We start from the raw sequence: 27,558 nt of genomic DNA, 5'->3' as shown, positions 1-27,558 counted from the left end.
TTCCACAGTATGTTGGGTCAAATCAGTTTTGATAATTCTGTGAACACTGTTACAGTTTTAATTGCCCTGCATAAGAACTAATCATTATATATTTCTTAATGCTGCCATAATCAGCCATCCATGAGCAACATCTTTTAAGACATTAGTATCTTAAGAATGCAATTTCAATTGCAATGCCCCCTAACCATAGATGTGCAACTACTTGTTTTAATTATTCTAATCAGTCCTTTTTAACTCAAGGACAAACAGCAGAATTAATTTGAAGAGTTTAAACCTCTAATAACTTTGGTCAACTGACTATTCAAAGAAGAAATGCCTGGTTGTCAAAATAAATTTCTAAATAAACTGAGCAAAGCAGCAGCTAGACTAAATGTCAATAGTAATTCTAAAAAGTGCACCTCCATAACAAGCTATTTGACAAATAAGATATCTTTTCCCACTTTGGAATATCTAGCCAAAAATGCTTAAAATTAATTTGACTGGCATGTTCAAAATATATTCTACGTAAGTAATTTGACTGCACCGTAGAATCAATATGTAAACATGTAAACAATTTATGAGATTTTAACCACTCACAGATTACAAGTGGTCATATTTTAATTTTCCTCCTCTTCTTTGCATCCAGTTGATTTCAGAGGGAGATATTACCAGGATGCAAGGAAAAGAAAGCCTAGAACAGTGGTGAAAAGCTGAGTAACTCCTTGTTGGAAGAGTCAGAAAGCCTGAAATAACATATATAACTTTCACAGAATCTAATTAGAGCCCGCAGAAAATACTTAAGAGACCAATGATATTAAATGACAGTCTGATGAATTAGTTTAGCCTTTAGTTAAACTAATCTAGACAGGAAGCAGAATATATCAATGAGACTATTTAATTGTATTAGAAAATGGAAAAAAATGAAAATATTGAGTAATGGTAGAACAAGCTTTGCAGAAAAGATGAATGGAATGCAAAAGCAGCTATTTGAAAAAAGAATAAAATAATTTCTAATAGTAATTTTTACCTTGTCATAGTCTAAATAAAATTCACTACCATATTATTATAAATTAATTAATTTTTTACATACAAGTAGAGATAGATCTTTAAAAGTATATAATTATAATTGTCACCTATGTTAAATGATATTTTATTTATTAATATACTTATGAGGCTATGTATACTTATTGCAGTTGCAAATTAAGATAGCCTGAAAAGTAATTAGCAGTATAGCAGTGATTTTATAGCACTACCTTTTTTTCTTCTTCTTTTCTTTCCTTTTCAGCTTCTCTAAATCCTTCTTAGCTAGATCTATAATCTCAATGGTCTCTTTGTCTGAGGATACTATAGTAGGAGAGAAAGCTGATGATCCACTGAAATATGGTGATCTTGCTGTGGCTCTTGTCAAGTTTTTTCGAAGGTTCTCATTCACTGCTTCACTTTCTAATAATTTTGCCCTAGTGAATAAAAATACATTTAAGTTGGAAACATTTTATTATTGTGGTAAATAATACTTAACATAAAATTTACCACCCTAACCATCTCTAAGTGTACAGTTCTACAGCACAAAGTACACCCACACTGTTGTGCAACCATTGCCACCATCTACCTTCAGAACTTTTTCATCTTCTCCAATTGAAACTCTGTACCCATTAAACACTAACTCCTCATTCCCCTCTCCTCCCAGTCCCTAGCAACCACCATTCTACCTTCCATCTCTGCAAACTTGACAACTCTAAGAATAAACAGGGAACATTTTAAATGAGTTGTTTTGCAAGCTAAAAAGTTTCCCGAAATGTATTTCAACATTGCTACAAGGTATGGCTTTTTTAACAAATGTGTTCACAAACATTAGTGTTTAAGATATTTTTAAAATTTCCTGATTAAATAATTGTAAATTTGAAGTAACACTCTTAGTGCTCAAAAGTGCCAGTGATAATTAGATTACTTGCATTCTGGTCAATAGGCACTAGTTATCCTTGCTTTGTAAACTCATCTTTGAAACTTAAAATGTGCAAGCAGCAGGGTTCCGTTCCTTCCTGTTCCTCATTCATCATGCTATAATAACATTTCCAAATCTTTGTAAGGAATAGTTAGTCAGACTTGCCCCTAACTGGCTGAAAGATATCTGGCTCCTGAATATGGCATGGGAAAAGATGAAATCTCCAAGGAAACCTGAGTTTGATAATTAAAAACATTCTTTTGTTTGCTCAAGCGGTCCTCATAATGACAGGAAAATAATATATGTGTTGTCAGTAACAACACTGAATGATAAGATCCTAAAAGAGCCTGGATTCTTGAGACTAGAAGAGATTCAGAGAGCCCTCTAGGCCAGTTCCTTTAGTCCATTTGATTTAAACCATAAATAACACAATTATCTACTTCAGTATAATAAATTTCCCAGGTCAATTTGGCACAAGGGTGATTGAGACAGGGTTATAAGGAGAAAACACTACCTACTGTCTCTATCTCAAAACTATATTACTAAGCGCTTTTGCCATATGTTCAAATGTTTCAGAGGAAGGTGCTAGATTATTTGCAACTACTGAGCTCTAGTAGGCACAGTCAGCTCTGTGTTTTTTCACTGCCTACCAAAATTATTCATGACACTGTTGAAATCAACTAGAGACAGAATATACACAAATCAGTGAATATATGTTACAAATAAGTGTCCTATATATTCTTTTTTTTTTTTTTTGCGGTACGCGGGCCTCTCACTGCTATGGCCTCTCCCGCCGCGGAGCACAGGCTCCAGACGCGCAGGCTCAGTGGCCATGGCTCACGGGCCCAGCCGCTCTGCGGCATGTGGGATCCTCCCGGACCGGGGCACAAACCCGTGTCCCCTGCATCGGCAGGCGGACTCTCAACCACTGCGCCACCAGGGAAGCCCCGTCCTATATATTCTTTAATGAAATTGTTTTACTTTATATTTGGTGTTGCAACAGTTACAATGTTTTAAAATGGTTAAATAGCTGTGTACAAACTTTTAAGTTAAATGATTTCAAAATTATTTTAAAGAAAATTCTGAATATAATGCTGTCATTTTTTAATAAGAGGGAAACCTAAGTATAAAAACTCAGCTTAATGATAAAAACTCAAAGTAAAAATTTACACTTTTCTATATTTTCAATATCTAGCACAAAGCCTGGGTACATAATAATGAATGTTAATAATAAATGAAGGGACTTCCCTGGTGGCACGGTGGTTAGGAATCTGCCTGCTAATGCAGGGGACACGGGTTTGATCCCTGGTCCGGGAAGATCCCACATGCTGCAGAGCAACTAAGCCCACGAGCCACAACTACGGAGCCTGACCACAACTACTGAGGCTGCATGCCACAACTACTGAAGCCCACGTGCCTAGAGCCCGTGCTCCGCAGCAAGAGAAGCCACTGCAATGAGAAGCCTGCGCACTGCAATGAAGAGTAGCCCCGCTCGCCACAACTAGAGAAAGCCTGTGCGCAGCAATGAAAACCCAACGCAGCCAAAAATACAAATAATAAATAAATTAATTTTTTTAAAAGACCCTTTTAAAAAAAGGAATGAAAATATAAATTAGCTATCAATTAATGACCTGTTTTTAATTGGCTCATTTATATAATAATCAGACAATTTGTGTTTGATTATTACCTGATTTTAAAAGTCTCCATTTGGTAGGGGCATATTTTTAATGCTTCCTCCATCCTGGTGCTCATAAAGGCTGAAACCTTTAGGGCTCACCTCCAACTCCACCAACCCCACACTACATTAGTAGATCCTGCTTTTTGTATGGGCTGTAGAGATAACTTCTCTCTCTTTGCCTCTCCTTCTCTTCCTACTCACCCAATCACACACTTGTTGCTGTCTGCATTTCATTTAATAGGAGACCAAGCAGTGAGGCATGAGGGGAAGTACACAGACTTCCTTGGGAAGGAATAAACTGAGGCTTGCATCTCAGCTTTTTCACTTACTGAATCTCATCTCGGCTTTTTCACTCACAGAATCTCTAAATCCTCCATTAAATGGAGATGAAAATATATACTTCCCTAGGATGGTTATGAGGATGATGATACAATGAATTTAAACCTCACCTGACTAATAATGTTTTTAACAAATAATAACTATTCTTAACAAAAAGTTGGAAACAATATAATTGCCTAACAGTAGGGGATTAGATAAATAAATCAATTACAACCAATGAGACAGTACTCATGGAGCCATGCAAAAACCATGTTAGAAAAATATTTAATAACATTAAAAAAATGATCCTAATATCTTGTCACATTTCAAAGAATAGATAGCAAAGCAATACATACACCCCGATACAAATTTTGCTAAAGTATGCATTGAAAAATTATTGAAGAGATACACCAAAATGTTAACATCAGTTCTTGGAATGGTGAGAATATGGATGATTTTAACTTTTTAAAAACTTTCCTATATTTTCAGAAATTTCTACAAAAATTTTAAACTCCAGAAAACTAAGATTAATTAGTGACTATTATCATTTCACAACAAATAATGTGATGTGTAAATGTATTAAAAGGTAACTAGTATTATTTTATAATTAAAATGATAAGACTTAAAATATAAACATTCCCATGTAGCAATACATTTACATAATTTACATTAAGTTTAAGTAGCTGTGAATGAATGTCTCCCTAAGAGAAAGTATTGATTAAAATATGGATTGGAGTAGAATTTGGTAGATGAAACAGAATGTGAGAACTTGGACCTAAATAATAATATGTTAGACCTTTACAGTATTTTTCAATTTAATAATTTTTACATCCTGTTCTTTTATTTGAGCCACATAATAACTCTTTGAGACTAGCAGGTATTACCTCATTCTTACAGATAAACACTAAAGATCAAAGATGTTAGGTAATTTGCCCAAGGTCATATACTTCATAAACAGAAGCTTAAAAATTTCAATGCAGGTAATTCAATTTAAATTCAAAGCTCATTTATGTTTATCCCATATGTAAATTATTTTTATATTATAAATTACAGTGCTGAGATCCGAGAAGACTACACTTTATGAGTGGGACAAACTGAATAAGAGCCATCAAACGAAAGTTGGGAAAGTGGAAAAAGCTATTAACCTATACCACGAAAGATTTGATCACTGACTGAACTCAAGGCCTAAGAGTCATCATTGTTCTCTAGATGGCTTAAAGAGTAGTCGTAACTCAAGGACTTGAAGAAGAAAGATATTAGATGCTCCTTTTAGCTACTAGAAGGAATGGAAATGATTCAGTCAGTATTCTAGGAAATAATGACACTAGTCAAGCCACTCACCAAATAATGAGATCAAGCTTAGATATGGTCTTAGAATAACATGATGGAGGAGAGGAAATCAAGCCCCAAAACCAGAGTATAGAATCAGCCTTAACAATTGACCAGTGCCAAGAAATTAAAAAAAGATAAAAAGAAGCAGACTAGGAGCAGGAAAAGAATATTTAGGAAATAAAAGACAGAGATATTAGTTTTGTCTTTAGGAATGGTAAAGATGGGGTCTACAGAGTCAGGAAACACTGAAGACTGGTCAGAGGACAAGTTTTTGGCAGTAGGCAGCAAAGAGCACTGCCAATACAAGATGGAAACTACAAGTCCAGTTTGGCAGCTGACCAGAACTACAACCTAAGGTCCCAAAGGTCTCCATCAAAAAGGTAAAGTTTGGAAATATATAAACAGAATAAAAGTTATAGTTATTTGAGTAACTTTATCTATTGCTACATCTGATGTTTTCTCACTGGTTTTTACTTTTTGAAGCTTTTAAGGGACCTGGTGTGCCTTACGGAGGCAGAAACAGTAGAAACACTACTTATCTCTGTTTAAGAATCTCTAGAATAGCCAGAGGAAGAGAGAGAGAAATAGAACACAAATACAAGACAGAGAATTGTTAGGGTAGCTGTGAAAGATAATCTCTCACTTGGTTATTTTCTGCAAATGGATAGCAAAAGTGAGATCTGAGCTATTTAGATGCTCCCAATGGAGCTGACTGTAGTTTTACTTAAAGAGAAAGCAGGTCAGCCATCAAGGCAAGCCATGGAACCTGAAAGTATTATAGAAATGATTAGTGTCCTTGATCTACTTTCTGACCCCCGTTCTCCCAGTCTGTGCTCAGTGGTCCCCTCCACATTCCCATACCAGGCATGGGTGTTCTATTTACTGATTTCTGTCATTCCATTTACTACATGTGACTATTTATGTAAGTTGACCCACCTAGACTGTGAACTCCTTGTTTATGTCATACTTGTTCAGTCCATGGCATGATGCTTGGCATACAGTGAGTATCTGCAATATGTGTGTGAAATGTGGGTGATGAATGAGCCTTTGTATGTACCAGAGAGGCAGGCAAATTGGTAGGGATGCAATGACTCACACATATAGAATAGCTGAAGAAGTATAAGGGAACAGGAGTAATGGGAGATTTTAAAAATTAGAGATGACCTATTGATGTTGACCATTCCCAAATGGTGGGTGAAGAGGCACTGGGAGGTAACTTCATCAACACCAATTATGCCTGTTGTTATATGAGGTTAGGTAAGCTTCCAATTAAGGGTATAACAACAAGAGCAGGAGGATAACCCAGGAAGATAATGTAGGAAGAGGAAAGTAGTTTGTGACATTATGTTCCCATATGTTCCATTATAGGCAAGTACCTATTCCCCTAAAGTTAACCTGACCAAAGGGCTGAAATATCACTGTGAATAGTTACTACAAAATAAGCCCAACAAATAGCAATAATACTTCACTGCAAAACCCAAAATACGTGCATAATATATTACAGAAAGTGAACTGTACCTGAGATCTTCAATTTCTTTAATATAATTGTGAATCATATTACTAATCTCCTCATTCCCTTCACCTGCAAGATAAAATAAGGAAAGGCAAAGAGAGATAAATTGGGAGATTGGGATTGACACACACACACTACTATATATAAAAATAGATAACTAATAAGGACCTACTGTATAGCACAGGGAACTCTACTCAATACTCTGTAATGACCTATATGGGAAAAGAACCTAAAAAAGAGTGAATATATGTATATGTATAACTGATTCACTTTGCTGTGCAGCAGAAACTAACACTGTAAATCAACTATACTCCAATAAAAATTAATTAAAAGAAGAATTTCCTTTAAAATTCAACAGAACAGAATGAGAGAAAAAACATAGTTATAGAAACAAGCAATAATGCTTTGAAACATAATTTAAACAGCAAATTTCCTGCTCTTAATTACATGAGCAGAAAGTAAGATAATATGATGAAGCATAGGGCATATTTTGTTTCTGTAAGAATGTATTATTTACAAACTAAGTATTAACTTAAAATCACAGATTGTATACACAGAGATTGACTTTTTCACTTCAAATATTCCACAAAATTAACAAACATGAATATTTCCTGCTCTCCAAAAGTAATCCCACCCTACACACATACCTGCTCTGGCAAGAACTTGGTTGGCTTGATCACTAACAAGCTGTGTGATTCTGGTCCTCAATACATCAACCGTCTCTTGCATGGCTTTAATTCTTACACGCAGGTTGTTATTTTCAGTCTGTAGCATAGCATTCTCATGAAACATATCATTGATGCTTTCCACACCCTCCTCGTCGATTATTCTTTTACCCTAGAAAAGAAAAATATTTCCCTGTTGGTTGAGAAGTTTTAAATACACAAGAGTTTTGCTAAAGGATACTGCAGGATTATGCAATTCTACAACCAAGAGCCCTTTTGTCTTAACAGCGTCAAGGCAAGAGATCCTTTTCCCTCTACTACATCTCTCCTTTGAGCATTTGTCACTAAAGAATCTGACTGGGAAGGAAGTCTTTTGAAACAAGAGGCTGGTCAGGTTGTTAGACTGAACATTATTAAAGGCTACCCACATGGAAAACTAGAGAATTCCTCCAAAAGGAAAGATGCCACCACTATGACAGAGAAGAGACTCCAGAGACGTAAATGTGCAAGCCATCACAAAAAGGTATCATCGTGTACACAAAATGTATCACAAAATGCAAAGTCAAAACCATTAGCTTACTGTTTTGTACTCCATAAGCTCCATCTGAAGTCGTGTGATCTCACTACGGAGTGCATTGATCTGCTGACTAGCTCTGTCCTGATTGACCATCACCTTGTTCTTGATATTTCTAGCTCGATTGGCATATTTCAGGGTATTTAAAGTTTCCATAAAATCTCTGTCTGAAGGGCTGACACATGCTATCATGATTGTTTGGCTGAAAGTTACAAAAAATAATTAGGTTTACAGATAAAAGCAAATAAAACACTGAACTAATCATTTTAAAATTCCCACCTTTTGAATAATATCTCTCCTTCAAGATACCAAAAGATTGACCTTACTAACTTAAAAATAAAAGCAAATTTATAAGCCCCAATGCTTTAAGACTATCTTAAGGAAAAAGATTTTGTTTACTTGGCTAAAATTGGGGAAAATTAATTTATATTATCCTTTTTTGACTCATAATACCATATACTCAAATACAAGTGCATATATTTATTTCTCACCTCTTTAAAAATGTTTTGAAGAAATATACACAGAATAATTCTAAAATTTAATCTATCTATAATATGACATGTTGAAATTCAAAAATCATTGCTTTCATTATCTACTTAATATTTCAGGGTTTTATTTATTTTTTTTTAATTTTTATTTATTTTTGGCTGCTTTGGTTCTTCGTTGCTGTGCGTGGGCTTTCTCTAGTTGTGGCGAGCGGGGGCTACTCTTCCATGCGTGCACAGGCTTCTCATTGCGGTGGCTTCTCTTGTTGCGGAGCACGGGCTCTAGGCATAAGGGCTTCAGTAGTCGCAGCACGCGGGCTCAGTAGTTGTGGCGTGAGGGCTCTAGAGTGCAGGCTCAGTAGTTTTGGCGCATGGGTAGTTGCTCCGCAGCATGTGGGATCTTCCCGGACAAGGGCTGTAACCTGTGTCCCCTGCACTGGCAGGTGGATTCTTAACCACTGTGCCTCCCAGGGAAGTCCCTATTTTAGGATTTAAAATGTTTCTTTTTATTTAATCACTTGCATCCTGATTTTTTTTTCAGCAAAAAATTTTACACAAAATCTTATCACTTGATCAAGGAAAGTATTTAGTATACCCATATGTTTCACAATATGAAACGTCATTTGTGATTGAGTGGTCAAAGTTCCAGAGTTTCTGGCTAGATTACATAGGAAAAATGGGACACATTATTTTATCGTCATGATGAATTGCTTTACCAACCGAAGAGCAGGATAATAAAATGCTTATTATGCCTAAGCTATTTCTGTCAATGAAAAAGATGTGGAGAGTCTAATGGGCACTTGCACACTAACAGTTAAGGAGCTAATTTACCCACCCTGGTAGGAAATTTAAACCTATCAATTCTAATCTATAGGCTCCTAGCTTCCACTCCTGCCTTCTCCCAATAATCTCAACACAGCACTCATAGTAACACTTTTATTTTCTTATTATTATTTTTTTTAGTATTGTCAAGCTTTATTTTTACTCATTTTAGATGTGTAGTAATGTCTCATTTTTTTTAATTTTTAAAATTTTTACACAATTTTTAAAGGTTACTTTCCATTTACAGTTATTACAAAATATTGGCTATATTCCTCATGTTGTACAATATATCCTTGAGACTATCTGACATCCAACCGTTTGTACCTCCCACTCCCCACCTCTATATTGCCCCTCCCCACCACTGGTAACCACTAGTTTTTTTCTCTATACCTGTGAGTCTGCTTCTTTCTTGTTATATTCACAGTTTGTTGTATTTTTTAGATTCCACATATAAGTGATATCATACAGTATTTGTCCTTCTCTGTCTAACTTATTTCACTTAGTGTAATGCCCTTCATAGCAACCCTTTTAAAAGGGGTCCCATTCCACCTATCTTTATTCCTTTGTGAACTCTTGCTCATCCTTATTTACCCTTACTTTTACTATTATTCAAGATTCAACTCAGAGATCATCTAGTCCAAGAATCCAACCCTGAGTTTGGCTGTACTTTTTCTCTCTGCTTCCTCATACCCTTTCCATACCTCTTTTTTGTTCATTATGATTATATTGAAATTTTATAGATCCAAACTCTTAGACACTAAACTCCTAGAGGACAATGATCATCATATATTTTTTATTCATCAGACTACTTTGTACAACACAATATTTGGAACATATTAGGTCATTACTATTTGTTTGTGTTACTTGGAACATATTAGGTCCCTAATAATTGTTTGTATGTCATGCGTATATTATATTTATTTATTTGAAGTCAGAAGTTAAGATAATTCATGCATCTCTGTTGATGAAGAAGATAAGGTAATCCAGTGAGAGTGATGATTATGTATACTGATTAGAGGATACGACTACTCAAAATGTTATCCCCAGTCCAGTGCCAGTCTGGCAAACTCATAACAAGTATAGAAATTGAGAGTAAGCATTTTGGCAACTTTTACAACATTTGAGTTTGCTGTAATCAATGAACTCATTTCACTGAATAGAGTATAGACCAGTTCAAGTATTTTCAAACTCACATAATGGGACAAGCTGAGTATAGTCATGTTCAATATCAACCCACTACAACTGGGAAGTGGGAAGGAGGAGAACTCTCCCTTATTAAAAATATTTTGAGAAGTATTGGGATCAGGTGCTTAAGAAGAATAGTGAAATCAGGAATGAGAGGAGCTAAGACCTATTGTATAGGAAAAAGGTCACATATTAAAACCCAAATGATATAAATTTCAAAAATAGTTATGTTTATGAAAAAAAAATTTTTAATGAAAGTTATTTTTATAGAAAACCATAACTCTGTCTTAAAGGAAACCATATAATTTAAATAAATTAGGGAGTTCCCTGGTGGTCTAACAGTTAGGATTCGGCACTTTCACTGCTGTGGCCCGGGTTCAGTCCCTGGTTGGGGAACTGAGATCCCACAAGCCATGCGGTATGGCCAAAATAAACAAACAAATAAATAAAGTTATTTATCTTATATATTGTTATATCATATTATATTATACATTAGGGAGGAAATACATCACAATGTTAACAATAGTTACTTACAAGTAATAGAAATACAGTTGATTTTTATCATGTTTTATATTTTTCTGTATTTTTCCAAATTTTTGCTATAAACTTTTTAAAATGTTACATTAAACATTATAAATGTATAAAAGCCAGCTTGGTATTTTAAAAAATCACCAAACTGTACACATAAATATATGCAGCTTGTTTCCACAAATACCTTTGATTTAATTTTTCTTTTAAGAGAAATTTGTACAAACATCACAACATGAAGGAATTCTGTTTTCCAATGCTTATACAAAGTTTAATGCTTTTGAACTAGGCGTTCAATCTCACAATTTTAAGCAGGAATTGAGGTTCACTGAAAATAAGAGGCGTTACCACTAGATAGGAAATGGCTGAGGAACATCTGAGACTCTTTAGCTATAGCTTAGATAAAACTCAAGAAGAATTCAAAACCCACAGTGCAAATATCTTAGATTGTTACAGGGCAAGCAAACTCTCAGAAGTACTGAAGTATTCAAAAGTATTGACACTTGTAAGGGGAAGATGTTTACTATCTCTGCTTTGTTATAAGACAAAGCTGCATTATAAAGCTAAGAAATAAAAACAAGAAAAGGTTACAATTTAGCAAACTTTAAAAATTTGTATTTGGCTTAAAAAACAAAAATTTTTGTCCTGTTATAATAAGACCCAGATTGATATTGAAGGTCAGAATGACAATATAGACCAGAAGTAAGAAATATGTAACAGTGGAAGCAATACAAAGGATATGCTAGAAGACAGATGAGTTAAGACAATGCCAATATTATATGAAAAGAAGGAATATAAAAATGATACTCTTGAATTCTGTAAAACAAAACTTCATTTCTAAATCCACCCAACTTCAGACCTAAATAAATTTAACATTATCAAAATTCTTTGAATAATAGTTGTTCAAAAAGAAAGTTTGCAAGTTTAATTTTACAGCATCTAATGATCATTTTACAGCACCTAATGATCATTTTATAGCATCAGTAACATGATGTTAGACCGTTGAAAACACTGTAAAGTAGATTCACTGTAATTGTGTGTAACTTGTTGAAATGTGCTATGACTGAATTTAAATGCCAAAAAAGTTACCACTTTTAAAGCCAACATTCTGATGCTTATAAAAAGGAATGCATTACCAAAAGAATACATTTAGCTGATGAAACATATCAGGATGATGCAAAGTACAGAAAAGGAGGAATATCAGTGATTCTGGCAAAGTTAATAACCAGCAATCACCCTATATTTCATTCAATTAACATTTTAAAATTTTTTCTCAAATGTAAAAAAATGTTTAATTTTTAGGAGACTTTGTAAAGAAAATGAATAATATTTTAATTACTTAGAAGACAGCATTTACTTTTCAACAAAATTTTATTAGGCATCAACTATGTGCCAAGCACTTAACTGAAACAATGGTATAGAGAAAGAGCACATGCCAAGGATTTCATTTATAAGCTAAGTGACTGAATAAATTACTTAACCTCTCTGGATTTCAATTTCCTTATTTATAAAATAGGAATAATAACACCTACCTCAAGAGGTGTTATAAGAAATATGTGAAATAACAACATGCAAAAGCACTCACACATTTGAGGCACTTAATAATTATTAGTTCCTCATCCTATTAATTTGCTTTACAGTAAAAACAGTTCTTATAAATCACTTTACAAACTTATTTTAAAAATTATGAATAACTGAAATTCAGGAATATGGAGGATAAACACTTATGCATACCTATTACCCCCAAGAGAATCCTGTAGTAGTCTTGTCAGCTTAGAATCTCTATAGGGAACATGAGTGGCCCTCTTGCTCTTGTCTCCCAATGCACTTATTACATTGCCAAGTGCCAACTAAAAGAAAGAGAGAAAAAAATTATAAAAATGTACTAATTATAACACTTTTAAATAATGAAACCTTATAGAAAATAATATGAAACCATGATAGAATTGAGAACATTTGTGTTTGGTTTTGTTTTACATTTGCATTTTCAAATATAAAGTAAACTTGGAGCTTTCCACATAACTACTAAAAACTGACACCACTCAAAATTTAATGCCATATATATACCCATAATTCACAAATACTTAAACTTCTATGCAGAGATTTTCTTTAGAAATAGAAATGTTATAAGATTGATGACTTCTGACCATTCCTAGTATTACCACAGCATCATGTTGTATACTCCACAAAACTGCCAATTCATGTTGCAAATTCTTCTCCTCAACTCAATGAAGAAACAAATTGTTTGCTAGTTTAACAGTTTCATAAACTTTCTTGTTGTACTATAGCTTCCTCATGGGAAAACAAAATTTCCTTTAACCACAATAAAAATATCAGTATGATATGTCTGAACATGGTATTCCTAATGCAAGTATAGCCACACTTAGAAATTCAATGAATCTATGTGCTAAGCATCCAATATTTTAAAAACTAAGTCAAATTATGGAACTATTTAGTCACTCCTCCTGGCACCCCCTACTGCTTTTCCTACTGTTGCTGAACCAGCACATACAGCAAAAGCATTTTCCTAAATGCTGGTCACACTCGCCTTCAGTAATGCAAAACCATATCTTTGTTAGAGCCAATGGATCCTGCAGCGAGTGCATCAGCATCACACTGTGTCTTAGTCCCCCTTTTCCAGAGTCTGCAATTTTAACCACTGGCCACACTCTACCATGTGTCTGAACATGCTTCAATAGCCTGAACAGGAAAACAGAGCAATGGCTTTTGTCTTTTCCGGACAGCACAAATGTAAATACCACCATGATTTTATCTCCTAAGAAATTCAAAACAATACACAAAGTCAAGGATCCTGGTCGCTCACTCCTTTTAACACATATTCAACTATATGGTGGGAGCATCAAGAAGGGTAGTTGGGAAGGCTGGCTCTCTCTAATCAGTCTCAGTTGATAATTCCCCCACAGAAGGGTTGCAATCATATAAAAGTAAATATTGGGCAATAAACAAAAAAAATGACCATATGCTTGGAGCCCCTGCTCTAGGAATAAAGGGAGGGAAGCAAAGCAGAAAATACCTGTCCTGGTGCTGTCAGCATCACAGAAATTTAGGATGCCATTACTTTTAAGCAGGAACAAAGAACCAACTTTTTAATGAAATCAATAGGAAGAAAAGATTTATTACATAAAAATTTGGTTCTAAAACGTTTTCTTCCATATAATAGAAGCTTTAGGCTAACTCAAACACAAGGTGTTTTCCAATCAAAAACACCACTAGATGGCATGGTATTAAAGTTAATTCCTAATACAATCTAGAAAAGTTCTCATTTTGAAACAATCATTACTAAAAAACATTTGACTGTAATTTCCAAAATAAAGTCTGTCACATAATGTTAGCAAAAAAGCTACTTTGAAAGTCATCCCATAAAATGTTTAATATTAAAACAGTAAGTTTGTGAGAATTTTTAAATCATTTCTATTATATATATGCATAGATTATTTTATGCACACATCATAAAATTTAATCCAACTAAATATTCACACATGAAGAAAATTTGCAATGTGAAAAGGAGAAAAAAGCTGACAGCCTGAGGAGCTCAAAATTCAATGCATTACTCCTAAGTTTACAGCAACTTTCATTTCTCAGCTCAGTGCATGAAGGATTTCCACTTGGATATTATGTATTACAAAAGGGAAAAGGACAATAAAATAGCCCTGTTATATTCTCAGCACAAAGCCTTAGTCTTAGTCTTACAAGTCCACAGTTGATGGAAATGCCTTCTTTTGCCCTCTCGCCTGTAGCTCCAGTACGCTTCAGTCTTTCTGATCCTGCCAGATCAACAAAATGGAACTTTGCAGTCAGAGTTTCAAATTCATTCATCTGTGATGATTCAGAAATCACCTTATTATCAGTTGCACTTTCCTGCAATTGAGGAAAATAATTGAAAATATTTTATTAATGTGACACTAAATATCCTTCAATCCCACCTTGCCCTCAGTAAACATATAGTCAAGTATAGGCATGTAGCCAAATAAATATAAGTACAAAAATGCCTGCTGCAATTAGAATCTTACACAAAGTTAGGTCAAAGAAGGTCAAAACCTAACTGTTATCAACTGAGGCTTTGCCTGTGTTGAAGAGAAACTTGTAGCATATAGCCCTCAAAAGCAAAGGGTCCCAAGTAATGACATCCATTACCATATGGCCACAACATACTTTCTGGCTATTGCAGACATATATATTCAATTTTTAATTTTACATGGTTGGTCAGCTTTAGCTTAAACAAGATCAGGGACATGTCAATTGGAAAAGGAATGATTAAACAAACTAAATTTGGCATAAATGTTCTCTTTGAATATTTTCATGGATTTTACAGAAATGAAATCTGAAAGCTTACAAAATTAGAAGCAATAACTCACAGCATCTATTTGGGGACACATTCTGGTTTGACACAAGTGAATGGTAAAAATGGCATGTGAACGAGAGCTCTGAACATTCATTTGGGTACTAGCAGTGGTCCGGGATAAAGCACCCAGCTTCAAACACTGTATCATCTAGAAAAGGGAAAGAAAGAGGGGTTTTACTTGCACAATACTTAGACTAGGTCCATATAATCAGAAATCTGAGCTACTGGTTAAAATCCACCATATTAAAGGATGTGAAAGATAGATTTTCTTATTATTTTATTTACAGGCACTTTTTGAGCTGAACTTCTCAGTATAATAGTGTTTTGTTTTGTTTTTTTAAATAGAGAAAATACTGAGATTCCACCGTTTGCCATTTGCTGACATTTGCAGATTCTATTTCAAAACTATTACAGTAGAACACTTTGCAACAAACTAAGCAATAACTGGAATTACTCAGGCTCTTCTGTATCTTATTTTTTGTAACTTTTTTTTTTTGGCCACTCCACGTGGCTTGCAGATCTTTGTTCCCTGACCAGGGGTTGAACACAGTGCCATGGCAGTGAAAGTGTGGAGGCCTAACCACTGGCCTCGCAGGGAACTCCCCATTGTAACTTTTCTTAAGTCTCTCTTTAGGAGCCATAATACAGGCCTACGTATGTTACAGCAAAAAGTACAAAAGGACTGTGGCCTCATCCTTCACTTAAAATTATCTAACCCTCTTTTTCTAGGTGTGAAAGAAAACTGTACATACAATGCCTTAGATTCTTTTGATGTTACAATAAATGCACTGACTTTATCATAACTGTTACATTTTTAATAATAAAATCCTGGAAAAAAATGAAGAAGATTTTAACTCCACGTTACACTCAAGAATACAAATTTCATATCATGAGCAGCAGAGCTGACTATTAAATAAAGCCAAACATGCTCTATTTTTTTTTCCTGTGGACAAGCCACGCGGCTTGCGGGATCTTAGCTCCCCAACAAGGGATGGAACCCATGCCCGCTGCAGTGGAAGCATGGAGCCCTAACCCCTGGACCACTAGGGAATTCCCCAAACATGCTCTATTTTAACTATAACATAAATGTCACCTCGGATTCTGTAATCACTGTACGTGTTGTGACGCCCACAGTATAAATTCCTCCGGCTGAATCTTCATGAATCCTTATATTTGATTTTTTATTTTTTGCATCAATATCACGAGTGGTATCAAATAAGTCAAGAACCTCTTCATTATACAGCTATCAAAAAGAAATATTATAATTTTAATGTTAGCAGAAATTGCCTGCCTCATGGCTGTAATAACACATATTGCATGTTATCTTTCAAACATATCTTAAAAGTTCTTCCAAATACATATATTTCTTCAAAATAAAACATAAAAATGATCACAAATACAAACAAATGCCAGATTTCTTTAGAAGGGTAAGAACAGTAAAAGACCTAATCATGACTAATGAGTTAAAGACTAGCTAAAATCATCCACTAATCCTTTGCAAGAGATAAATAAATATAAATACAAGCAAATACTAAAAAGAATGTATCAAATGTAAACAAATCCTAAGCTTAGGGAAGTTTTTAATAATTTTTACTACTTGAACTAAAAATATATTTTCTTTTGCCCTACAACCCTTCTTAGTGTACCTAAAAATAAATAGTATTTTTTCAAGGTCAGCAATATAGTTTCTGTATCAACAGAGGCTGACAAGATTGTGCTACCACCTTAGAAGAGGATACATACAACTATTTTTCTATCAATATGCTTAAAGTCACAATGCCTAATAACATTTGGAGGGAGAAGGGGAAGATTGAAGACACCGTTTCTTTCTTTTTTCCATCACTAGTTACCTTTCTTTTGGTAGAAACACATAATTATATTCTTGGTTTTTACTCAATTGGAATGTCCATTAAAACCAGCAGTAAGATAACTGATGTTAATTTGAATTAAGTTTTCTATTTTGTGCTATATAATGCTGAATAAAATGTTTCATCTATGATCAAAATGATTAGCTCTGGTGATCGAAATTACAATTAGACTAGAACACTCTTTGGACCAAGTATACAGAATTATAATGGCACTGTCCACCCAAGTGTAACATTGCTCAAATCCTAGATGTCCTCTTACTGGTATGTCCCTCCCACCAGCCTAGACTGCCCTAAATCCATACCTGCCCCAACCTTTGCACATTGCATCAAAACATCTGCCTATCCTTGTAGGAATACCAGCTTCTGCCACCAGATTAGGGCTACAGCATCAATCCTATTATTCCTCACAATCTCCCCCTCCCTTTTGGTCTCAGTCACTGTGTTCCCAGTACTTTGTGAGCCTGCCTACATTACAACAGTAATTCTCGGATAAAGAAAAAATCTGAAATAAACAATATTAATTGTTTTACTCTGTGGACACTAGTCAAATGTTTATAATCTTAAATGCCAACAAGTAAGGAATACTTATAACCTATTATCTCTTGTTGCTATCGCCTATAACCTTATGCTAATTTAGTCAACATTTACTAAACACTATATGCCAAGCACTAAAATGGAAGAGGGAGTATAAAATCATAGGGCTCTGGTCTTAAGAATAAGGTTTAAAGGAAACTAATGACACAATTAGACTATTACCTCTAAGAATTGGGCATTCACTTTAAAATCTGGAGGAGGAAGTCCATTTTTAATGGAAGTGTGTTTTTTTTCTTCGATACTCTTGAAAAGGTGTTTAACAGCACGAGAAATAATACCCTGTTCTTCCTCAATGATGTTAACATCAAATCCTGTTCCCATTGTGTATGTTTTGCCAGCTCCAGTCTGAACAAAAGAACAGAGAAAAATGGATGCTTGATCTTAATAACATAATCTTAAGTGACAGAAGTGAAAGTGCAATTGAATTGACACTTCTGAAAAGTTACAGCTTCTATGAAAATAATTTGGTACTTACTTGTCCATAAGCAAAAACTGTAGCATTATATCCTTCAAAACAACCTTCAATTAGTTTTTCTATACACTGAGTGTAGATCTGCTCTTGCTGGGAGTCAATGTCAAACACATAATCAAAAGTGAAAGCTTTATCTTTGCCTAGGAAGACCTGAGGTTCTCCCGGTGTGACTGATGTACAAATATGGCAACCTTCAATCCTTTCTTTGGCAAGCTGTGGTCTTATTCTGTGAGAAAAAAATCAGGAAAAAATAAAATAAAATAAGACAAAATAAATGGAAAAAAACTGAAGAAGTAGGATTTTGAAATTCCTAGCAAATCTTTTAAAATCACTAATGTAATCTAGTACTCCTGAGTTGAAAAGTTTAAATAAGTTAAATTATACTGTCAATTTCAACATGAGTTACTTAATCCCCCAAAATAATCATGAACAAGAGTAAAATTAATCTTAAAATTAAATATTTTTGTGGGTGAATACGTTTCCTCAACTCGATAAAAGACTCAGTTAAATAAATTAAACTACCAAAATGCTATTTGTTGTTATCTTTATTTTAGATTTCTTCTCTTTATTTCCAGAGAGGATGATATCCAAAAATGAGAAATTAAGTACATGGTATTAATCTTGATGCCCTTGATTCACCATTTTTGCAAACTCTTCACTAATGGTTCCCAAACTTATCAGACTATAACCTTCTGTTAGCTTAACATGTTTAAGCATAATCACACAACATACAATATGAATGAATATATATATTCATTTGTAAATATATGCATGTACTATATTGATTTGTCATATATTATGACATACACAAAAGCAGAATTGTGAAAATAAAGAAATTAAAAATAAAAATAAATAAAACTTCTAATATTTTCTCTCCCAAACCACTGAATCATCATTTACATCTCTTAGGGTGTCCTCTGTCTACTGGGAAGACCACAGCACTATACCTGCCCTACACCCAACCCTCATCTACTTCAGATTCTAGGACCTCCCTCTTTTGCCTTATCTTCCTGATTTCAAGGCCTGTTTTTCAAAGAAGGAAAGTAAATATGGTGATATGTTACTAACAGAACAAAGCAAAATCTGGCCCTATTCTACTCACTCCATAAGCAGGACCATCCTAGACATAAACGTCACTGACTTAACAGTACTTAGGTTTTTTTAGAGGTTCCTATTTGCCATGGAGAAGGAGAAGCAGTTTAGGGAAGAAAGTAAAGACAAGCAGTAATGGAAAATATAAAACGATACAGAGAGAAAATAGAAAGGATTTTAAAGGGATCTTATTTTCTGAGATACAGAAACAGAGATCTGCAGAAGTTGAACGAGTTCATCTATTTGTTAGAGATAAAGCTAAGCCTAAGTCCAGATCACCCGAGTTTTAACCCTTGCCAGTTCTTCAGGGTGGAAGGTCAATGGAAGGATAGGAAAGGCAATACTGAGAAGCGACTGAATTTCTGTAACCCTGGTTATCTTAAACAGCATTCTGTACTAGCAAAGAAGTGTTAAGTAAAGAATATATTTATGTATGCAATTTTCCCTTCTTCTGTGATAATGATGTTTTTCTTCCATAAAGTCTTCAACTTCATTTATCTGTTTTAATGGAATGCAATAATCAATGTGGAGCTGGCTAGGTACTACGGAAAGAATGATGAAGTGGCCTTTAGGAGACTTGGATTCTACTACTTCTCTCACTCCACAGATATCATGTGGTCTTCTCTCAGAGCTCCAATTTCCTCACCTGTTGACAGAAACTATCATTTCCAAGGTTCCTTTCAGATCTAATGCTGAGAGAACACTATATTACAAAATGGGAAGAGGAAAATAATATTTATATACTGTTATAAAGATAAAATATTATAACAAGTAAAACAAATGGGTTTCTTACAAGAAGCTACATCCATGGACTATGAAAACAGCCCATGGTAGTAAGCAGCTTTGGCTATCTGGCTCCACATTTTCTTGATGAGTGGTCTTTCTCAAAGTTAATATTCCCTTCTTTCCAAACTTCCCTTCTCCTGTCTCACTTCATCCATTCATGGGGATAAAAATCAAATCCATCCTCCTCAGGAGAGTCATGGGGAGAAAACCAAATCCCCCAACCTCCTTGGAAGAATCACCATCCTGTCTGTTGGCAAGCTAGAAACAAGAGAGTCAACCTCAGTTATTCCCTCTTCCCTTTTCCATCCACCTAATCTATCTCTAAGAGCTATTAATTATCTTGGAAATAGCTCATCATTTTCTTTCCTTCCTCATCAATACCACCCTAATCAAGCCACCATTATCTCTTACTTGGATTATTGCAAAAGTCTCATCACCAGTCAGCCTGCATCAAATCTTGCCCCCACCAATCTCTTCCACAGATTGCAATATCAGTGATACTTGTAAAATATGAACTTGATCACTACCTTGCCTAAAACCCTTTGGTATATCCTTAAATCGCTCTACAAACTCCTCTTGCCATGCTCCATCTTTGCATCAAAGGATTTTAGTTAGTGATGGTGGTGGTGGTGATGGTTTATTTTTAACAAGTTTCACTAACAAAGTGTGCTCTCTCTAGCCTCTATGCCTTCAAATATGCTTTCTCTTCTCCTGGACACTCTGCCTTCTCAATTCGCAACTCCTTTTTCAGCCTGAACATCTCATGTTTTCGACCTCTGTTTAGATTTCACTCCTTTCAGAAGCTCTCACCTAACTCTTTGCATTCCACCATAAAGTCATATCTGAGCCCAGGCTGTTCTGCCTCCTGAAAGCTACCTCATTTACACCAGGATTCTGCTCTCTCCCTGATTTATAGCTGCACTGTGAAGTTTAATAAATTCCATGTAATAATAAAGGAAAACATAAAAACAACTATCTAAATGAAAATGACTACTGTTTGAAATCAGTGCCTCATTAATTTTAGTAAATGACTATAACCATGGGCTATTAAAATACTAAGCTAATTTATTTGGCTATTAAAATACTTTTAATTTCTACATAAAGAATAAGTACTATTTGAATTGCAGATATGACAGCCAATTTTAGAATGCCAATGTCACTCAGAACTTAATCTCCTAACCTTTAAGGAGGAGTGCATTTGAAAGACGGGTGATATGCAATCACACCATCTGCATGGGTGGGGAGACAAAGTGGCTTTAAAAACCAACAAGATGGATGGAACCCTTTTCTACTGGATGCAGGCAAGGGCAATTTCCTAGCAGGACTAAGAAATTCCCACCTAGGAGGGGATGGTCTCTGGCACATGCAGATAATTGGAAGCTGACTACACTTCAAAGTTTAGAGATATATTCACCGTCTCAATTCCCCTTCAAAAATTCAGATTTTAAACTCTCCAAATCCTTAAATTTATACTAAAATCAAGAATTCTCAGATGAAGTCTTAACCCAAGCCAATTAACCTGCTTTAATGATGTAAAGAGTTTGACATTTACATAGCTACAAACTTCAATTTAAAAACTATAATTTTATGTTATATATAGACAAAATATAACAACCTCCCGGGAAAAAGAAGACTAAACCTAAAATCTGACATTTATTACTTTAAAAATTTAGAAATATATTCTTACTTAGTATTTTTATATAAAAATAAGAACATTAAACATACTCATCTAATCCCAACATTAAGAAATAATGAGGTTAACATTTCAGTTAACACTAAGAAATAGTAACAAAGCCTTGCAGGCTTTTTAAAATGTGTAATCATACAACTAGATATATTTGAAAGTACTTCTTAAAGAAAAACAACTATGCATAAAACTTATGTCATAAATATTTAGGATAGATATTCTAATACTACACAGCAGTATTATATTATAAAAGCCAATAACAATGTGGGTTCTAACTACAATAGTAATTTGCTAATGGAGATGGTTTTTTTAAAACATTACAATGGAAATGAATGTAGGTAGGATGAGGCTGTTATGGAAAATAGTGACAGTTCCACTAGATAATGTGCTTTTTTCCTTAGCATAAGGTATGTAACCTTTTATCCTTTGTGGGCCATTGACCAATAGGGTGGGATCTGAAAGGGAAAACCCATGAAGAGTCATACAGAAATAAATGTAATTTGTTATAACTAGTTTGAGAAGGTTGAAGGTTTGAAACAGAATATGATACAAACTGTCAATTTTTCAGATTTAAGATAAAAGGACATGAACAAATGTTGTATCCATTTTCTGAATCTTTCCATCAGCAGAAAGCAGCCATTTTTCTTCTGTTCTCACACTCTATTGAAACTGCTTAGACAGAAGGTACCAATGACCTTTTTATTTCCAAATACAATGGACCCTTTTTAGTCTTCATCCTACCTGACACATTTGATCCTATTTACAACTTGTAGGGGAGGAAAAAACTTCTTCCCTCTATCCTTCTAGATTCTCCTGTTTGGGACCTTGTTAATTAGATTGACAAGGCAGATTAACAAAATAAAAACAAATAGAAGTTTATTAACTCGCGTACCAGGCATACACATGGGAATATTCAGTAATGAGTAAATGAAAGAGTGGTTACAACTTGGATTTATATAGCGTCTTAACAAAAAGAAGAAGGACTTTGAGTTTCTAGGACAGCAAATTGTGGGAATATAAATATATGTAGGAACTAATGGAAGATAGGGGCTAATTAAGTAAGGTTTGTTGTGTAGGATACTTTCATGCAGTCTCTGGTAATTAACTTTTGTCCTTCCTGGTAGAGAACAGAGGCAGAATACCTTTATAAAAGCTATGGGCTTTTAGGCAAATATCTGCTTCTTTTAATTGCCTTCAGCTCAAAACAATCCTTACGTCAAATTGGCATAATTACGGGGTGGCATTTTCTGCTACCCTTCACATACCGTATTTCTCAGCAGTTGGCTTTTGTGACATTCCTTTTTTTTTTTAACTGATTCTGATTTCTGAAGTCATCTTTTCCCCTTATACCTCATATACCAAGTTGCCTTAAAATGTCAGTGCTTCCCACAAAAAATGTCCAGAGTATTTAGCATGGTATCTAAGATTTTCCTAATTTGGATTCTGCCTGCAATTCCACTCTCAAATCTAGTTACACTCAGCTACATCAAACCACTGATCATTTCTTGATCAACTTATATACTTTCATTCACCATGCCAATGTACATGGTTCTCTGTCTGCTTGGAATGTTGGACTTCCACTTCTCTGCATAGAAACTTCATTGTAATTCTTCAAGACATAGCTCAAATATAAAGCTGTCCCTTCCCCCCACCCAACTTGAATTAATCTATGCAATTTGTACAAGATTTTAGAATAATAGATATCAAATTGAATTCTTATTGATCACTAGTAAATGAATTCTTTGAGGACTGAGAATATATCTTATTCAGTCATAAAAGTAATTCAACAAATGTTACTGACTGACTCCTATAAACTTCTCTAGTTCAAAGGGAGTAACAATCCAATACTGGGCATGTGATTATCACAATAATCTAACTTTTGCCCCATCACTTTACTCTGTTACTAGAAATTTGATCCTGAGCAACCATTTAACAATTTTATGTCTTAATTTTCTACTCTATAAAATGAATATATGAGCCTGGATTTAATATTCCTTAAGTTCTTTCTAACTTCAAACTCTATTTTAATTATTCCCTTAGGAAAAGCAAAACCTTGACTTAAAAGAGGTATCAATAAACAACCTTTTTCTTCTGTTACACCTTATATCTACCATTAGTTACACCACTCATCCACATTTCCTTATAGTTCCTATTACTCTCTCCAGTTTTTATAGCAAATGCTACTGTGGCCATAGGGACAAGGAACTTCCTTCATGAAAACATTATTATGGCTCTTTGCAATGGCAGTATCTAGTGAAGACTAGAGGACAGTCTGAGACTAAGACCAGTAAGTTTCCTTAAACTGGGCCCTGTTATCTGTTCTCTGCCTTCATAATAACCATAACTGGATTTAGTAACTGAGTATATCAAATAAGCTATGAGGACTAGTTGCAAGATGTCCTGGAGAAGACAGAAAAATAAGATAAGTATACCTGGGGGAAAAGGGCTTCCTTTTCAGCTAGAATTTAAGTCATGATACAGTAAAACTATATTTAAGGTCTAATTCTGCCACATATTATTGGAAGAAGCATCCCACCATGAGACCTGAGCATCCCTGTACATCCTTGCTGAGTATGCCAAGAATGCAAAACCCTGAATACTCTTTTCATGGATCACTTCTCAAGGTTGCATTTGCAGCAAGCAACCTTTAGGGATAATGTCTTCCACCTGACATATAGCTGGCTTGCTTCAGCAAAGCAATGGAAACAGTGAATAAACAATAAAAACAATGAATCCCCAAGTCCAGTGTTTCTTTTTTTTTCTTCCAGTTTCATTGAGGTATAATTGACATACAGCACTGTATACAAGTTTAAGTTGTACAGTATAATGATTTGACTTACATACATCATGAAATGATAACCACAATAGTTCAGTGAACTTCCATCATCTCATATAGATACTAAAGATATATCAATAGATATTAAAGAAATAAAAAATATATATTTTTCCATGTGATGAGAAGGTTGGTGTTTCTTGATATGCCACTGCTTGCACAGGAACCATGTAATAGTTCTACCTGCATTGCCTACTTTGGATTAAGGGGGCAGGGATGGGGAAGCAGTTCAAATCAACATGAGACTCATGATGCTTACTGTACTGTGAGTAATAAGTCCTTTGCCTCCAACTCAGGAGTCCTGTGTCTTCTGCCACTACACATGAAACAGTGAAAGACTAGCTTGTTAACTTGTAAATAGGGTAAAATCTCAGACTCTGCACAGGTCTTAACACATACTGTGACCTTTGGCAAGTCACTCTCTTAGCCTGTTTCCTTATCTATCAAATGGTAACAGTCACTACATCCACATCACAGCATCTTGAATAAATCAGATAATGTGTGGCAATGAAAGCCAATATAGGTATAAAGTGTTGTCGTTGTTGTTGCTGTTGCTGTTATACCACCACTTGAAAATTCTCCAAGTCGGTTCCTTCATAAGGCACATTAATATCTTAAATCCATCTGGGCCTTCCAGCATGTTAAATAATCATGATTTACTCTTTGTCTTTCCAAACTATTGTCATATCTTTCAAAATACCCTTTGGGTATACTGAGTCTTTAGAACAATTAAATGTAAAACTATTATGTCAGAAATAGAAGTATAATACAATAGTGAACATTACCTAGATATATGTGTACATATACATACAAATATATATATACATTGATATGCAGAGATAATCAAGCTGAATAATGTTATACCTCCATTTGCAATGAAAAGTCATAATTCCCAAAGTTAACCCTTTTATAGTAATAAACAATCAAGCCTCATTATCCTGCTATTCATATCAGCACAGAGTACAATAGAAGCCAAAATGGGAATTTTTATTCTTTCAACAATTTTAACATTTTTACTATCTCCATATAGCCAGTAAGGAAATTTCATTCAGAATGGAAAAGAACCAAGTTCCTGAGTAACAGGTTCTTTTAAAAAGCAGAATTAAATCATTATGGCATATTTTGTCCTCATACTATACTAAATTTGATTAAATGCTAGTGATGAGAATTTTGACTAATAACTAATCAATGACTTCTAGTTAATGAAGTGATGTTGCTTTAAGAAAAATAAGTAAATGTATATAAATACAATTTATAACCTCCTAGGACTTGTGCAGATACCCATAATTTTTTTTAATTAGAAAAGTAGCACTAATATCATTCATTAACCTAAGTACAAAGATTCATGCAATCCAACCTAAATTTCTAATTTAAACAGACTTTTTCATACACCCTCATCTCTCCTATCCCTCTGTTTCCTGTTTTATTAAAAGCATCAGAAGACAAAGCCTTTCTTTTGCTAGGGGATTGGTCAAGTTATTTTTATTTTTCCCTACAAACAAAAAAAGAATAAGACACAAAATATCTTCTTTCTTGCAGTTGGTCATTGCTAATCTCTTGCCCTGTTAGAAAACACCACTGTCCTTAATCTACAATTTCATAAACATGACAAAATTTTCCATTACCTAAATGTCTTTGTAAACTGTCTCTTCTTTTTTTGCTTGAGTTATTCTGATCTCATCCCCACACGATTGTGGTAGTTTTCTAGTTTACTCAATAATCTGACCTGATTCCCACTTTATGTGGCTCTTTCACTTACAGCTATCTGTAACTAGCACACTTGGCACCTTGTTAACACCTTTGTTCTTCTTACAAGACAACAATAAATCTGTTCCCTGAACAGATCTTTTGCCTTGCTTTATCTCATTTGTCAGTAGATGACCATTATATTGGACAATACATATTAGTATTCAACTTGATATCTTAATGTTAATTATATCTTACTAATTTTCTCCCTTCCATTTCTTAAAAGTTAGGGCACTCTGTCACCACAAATAAGTGGCTGAAATTCCTATCCCTTGTTAGATTCTCTCCTAGTTCATTCCAGTTAGTAGACACACATTAAGAATCTGCACTGGGCTTCCCTGGTGGCGCAGTGGTTGGGAGTCCGCCTGCCGATGCAGGGGACGCGGGTTCGTGCCCCAGTCCAGGAGGATCGCATGTGCTGTGGAGTGGCTGGGCCCGTGAGCCATGGCCGCTAAGCCTGCATGTCCAGAGCCTGTGCTCTGCAGCGGGAGAGGCCGCAGTGGTGAGAGGCCGGCGAACCGCAAAAAAAAAAAAAAAAAAAAAAGAATCTGCACTACTTTAACCCTCTACCTTCTATTCTAGAAGAGAAATTCTGACATGCTAGAGGAACTTGCTAGACCATTTGTGGCCTTGCTGAATTATTTTCCTAAAAGATCAGGCACTGCATAAATAATATGTAACACAAGTCCACAAAAAGTAATTCCCCCAAGTGGATCTTTAATTACAATGATAGTTGACAGGAAGAAACATATTTCTTCAAAACATTCAAGAAAGAAACAGAACTAGCTGCTGGACAATCATCAACAGGAAGACACTAGAACTCACCAAAAAAGATACCCCATATCCAAAGACAAAGGAGAAGCCACAATGAGACGGTAGTAGGGGCGCAATCACAGTAAAATCAGATCCCATAACTGCTGGGTGGGTGACTAACAGACTGGAGAACACTTATACCACAGTAGTCCACCCACTGGAGTAAAGGTTCTGAGCCCCATGTCAGGCTTCCCAACCAGGATGTCTGGCAGCAGAAGGAGGAATTCCTAGAGAATCAGACTTTGAAGGATAGTGGGATTTGATTGCAGGACTTCAACAGGAC

General features: G+C 34.9%; 1 protein-coding gene across 8 annotated transcripts in view; it reads right to left on the bottom strand.

Moving 5' to 3' along the window:
* KIF21A (kinesin family member 21A) overlaps nt 1-27,558 on the bottom strand; it is a 174,328-nt gene that overhangs the window by 59,573 nt on the left and 87,197 nt on the right. For all 8 annotated transcript variants that reach the window (XM_028491455.2, XM_055085699.1, XM_028491457.2 and 5 more), the window contains exons 2-11: nt 18,322-18,544; nt 18,009-18,191; nt 16,478-16,627; nt 15,398-15,532; nt 14,733-14,900; nt 12,756-12,871; nt 8,008-8,203; nt 7,410-7,599; nt 6,768-6,831; nt 1,233-1,436 (exon numbers count right to left, since the gene is read on the bottom strand). In XM_028491455.2, coding sequence (XP_028347256.1) covers nt 1,233-1,436; nt 6,768-6,831; nt 7,410-7,599; nt 8,008-8,203; nt 12,756-12,871; nt 14,733-14,900; nt 15,398-15,532; nt 16,478-16,627; nt 18,009-18,191; nt 18,322-18,544 — 1,629 coding nt within the window. The remainder of the gene's footprint in view (nt 1-1,232; nt 1,437-6,767; nt 6,832-7,409; nt 7,600-8,007; nt 8,204-12,755; nt 12,872-14,732; nt 14,901-15,397; nt 15,533-16,477; nt 16,628-18,008; nt 18,192-18,321; nt 18,545-27,558) is intronic.

Source organism: Physeter macrocephalus, chromosome 6 (assembly GCF_002837175.3).
Source record: "Physeter macrocephalus isolate SW-GA chromosome 6, ASM283717v5, whole genome shotgun sequence".
Lineage (NCBI taxonomy): Eukaryota > Metazoa > Chordata > Mammalia > Artiodactyla > Physeteridae > Physeter > Physeter macrocephalus.
The sequence above is the reverse complement of the archived record's forward strand: the minus strand, read 5'-3'. Positions and strand labels throughout refer to the sequence as shown.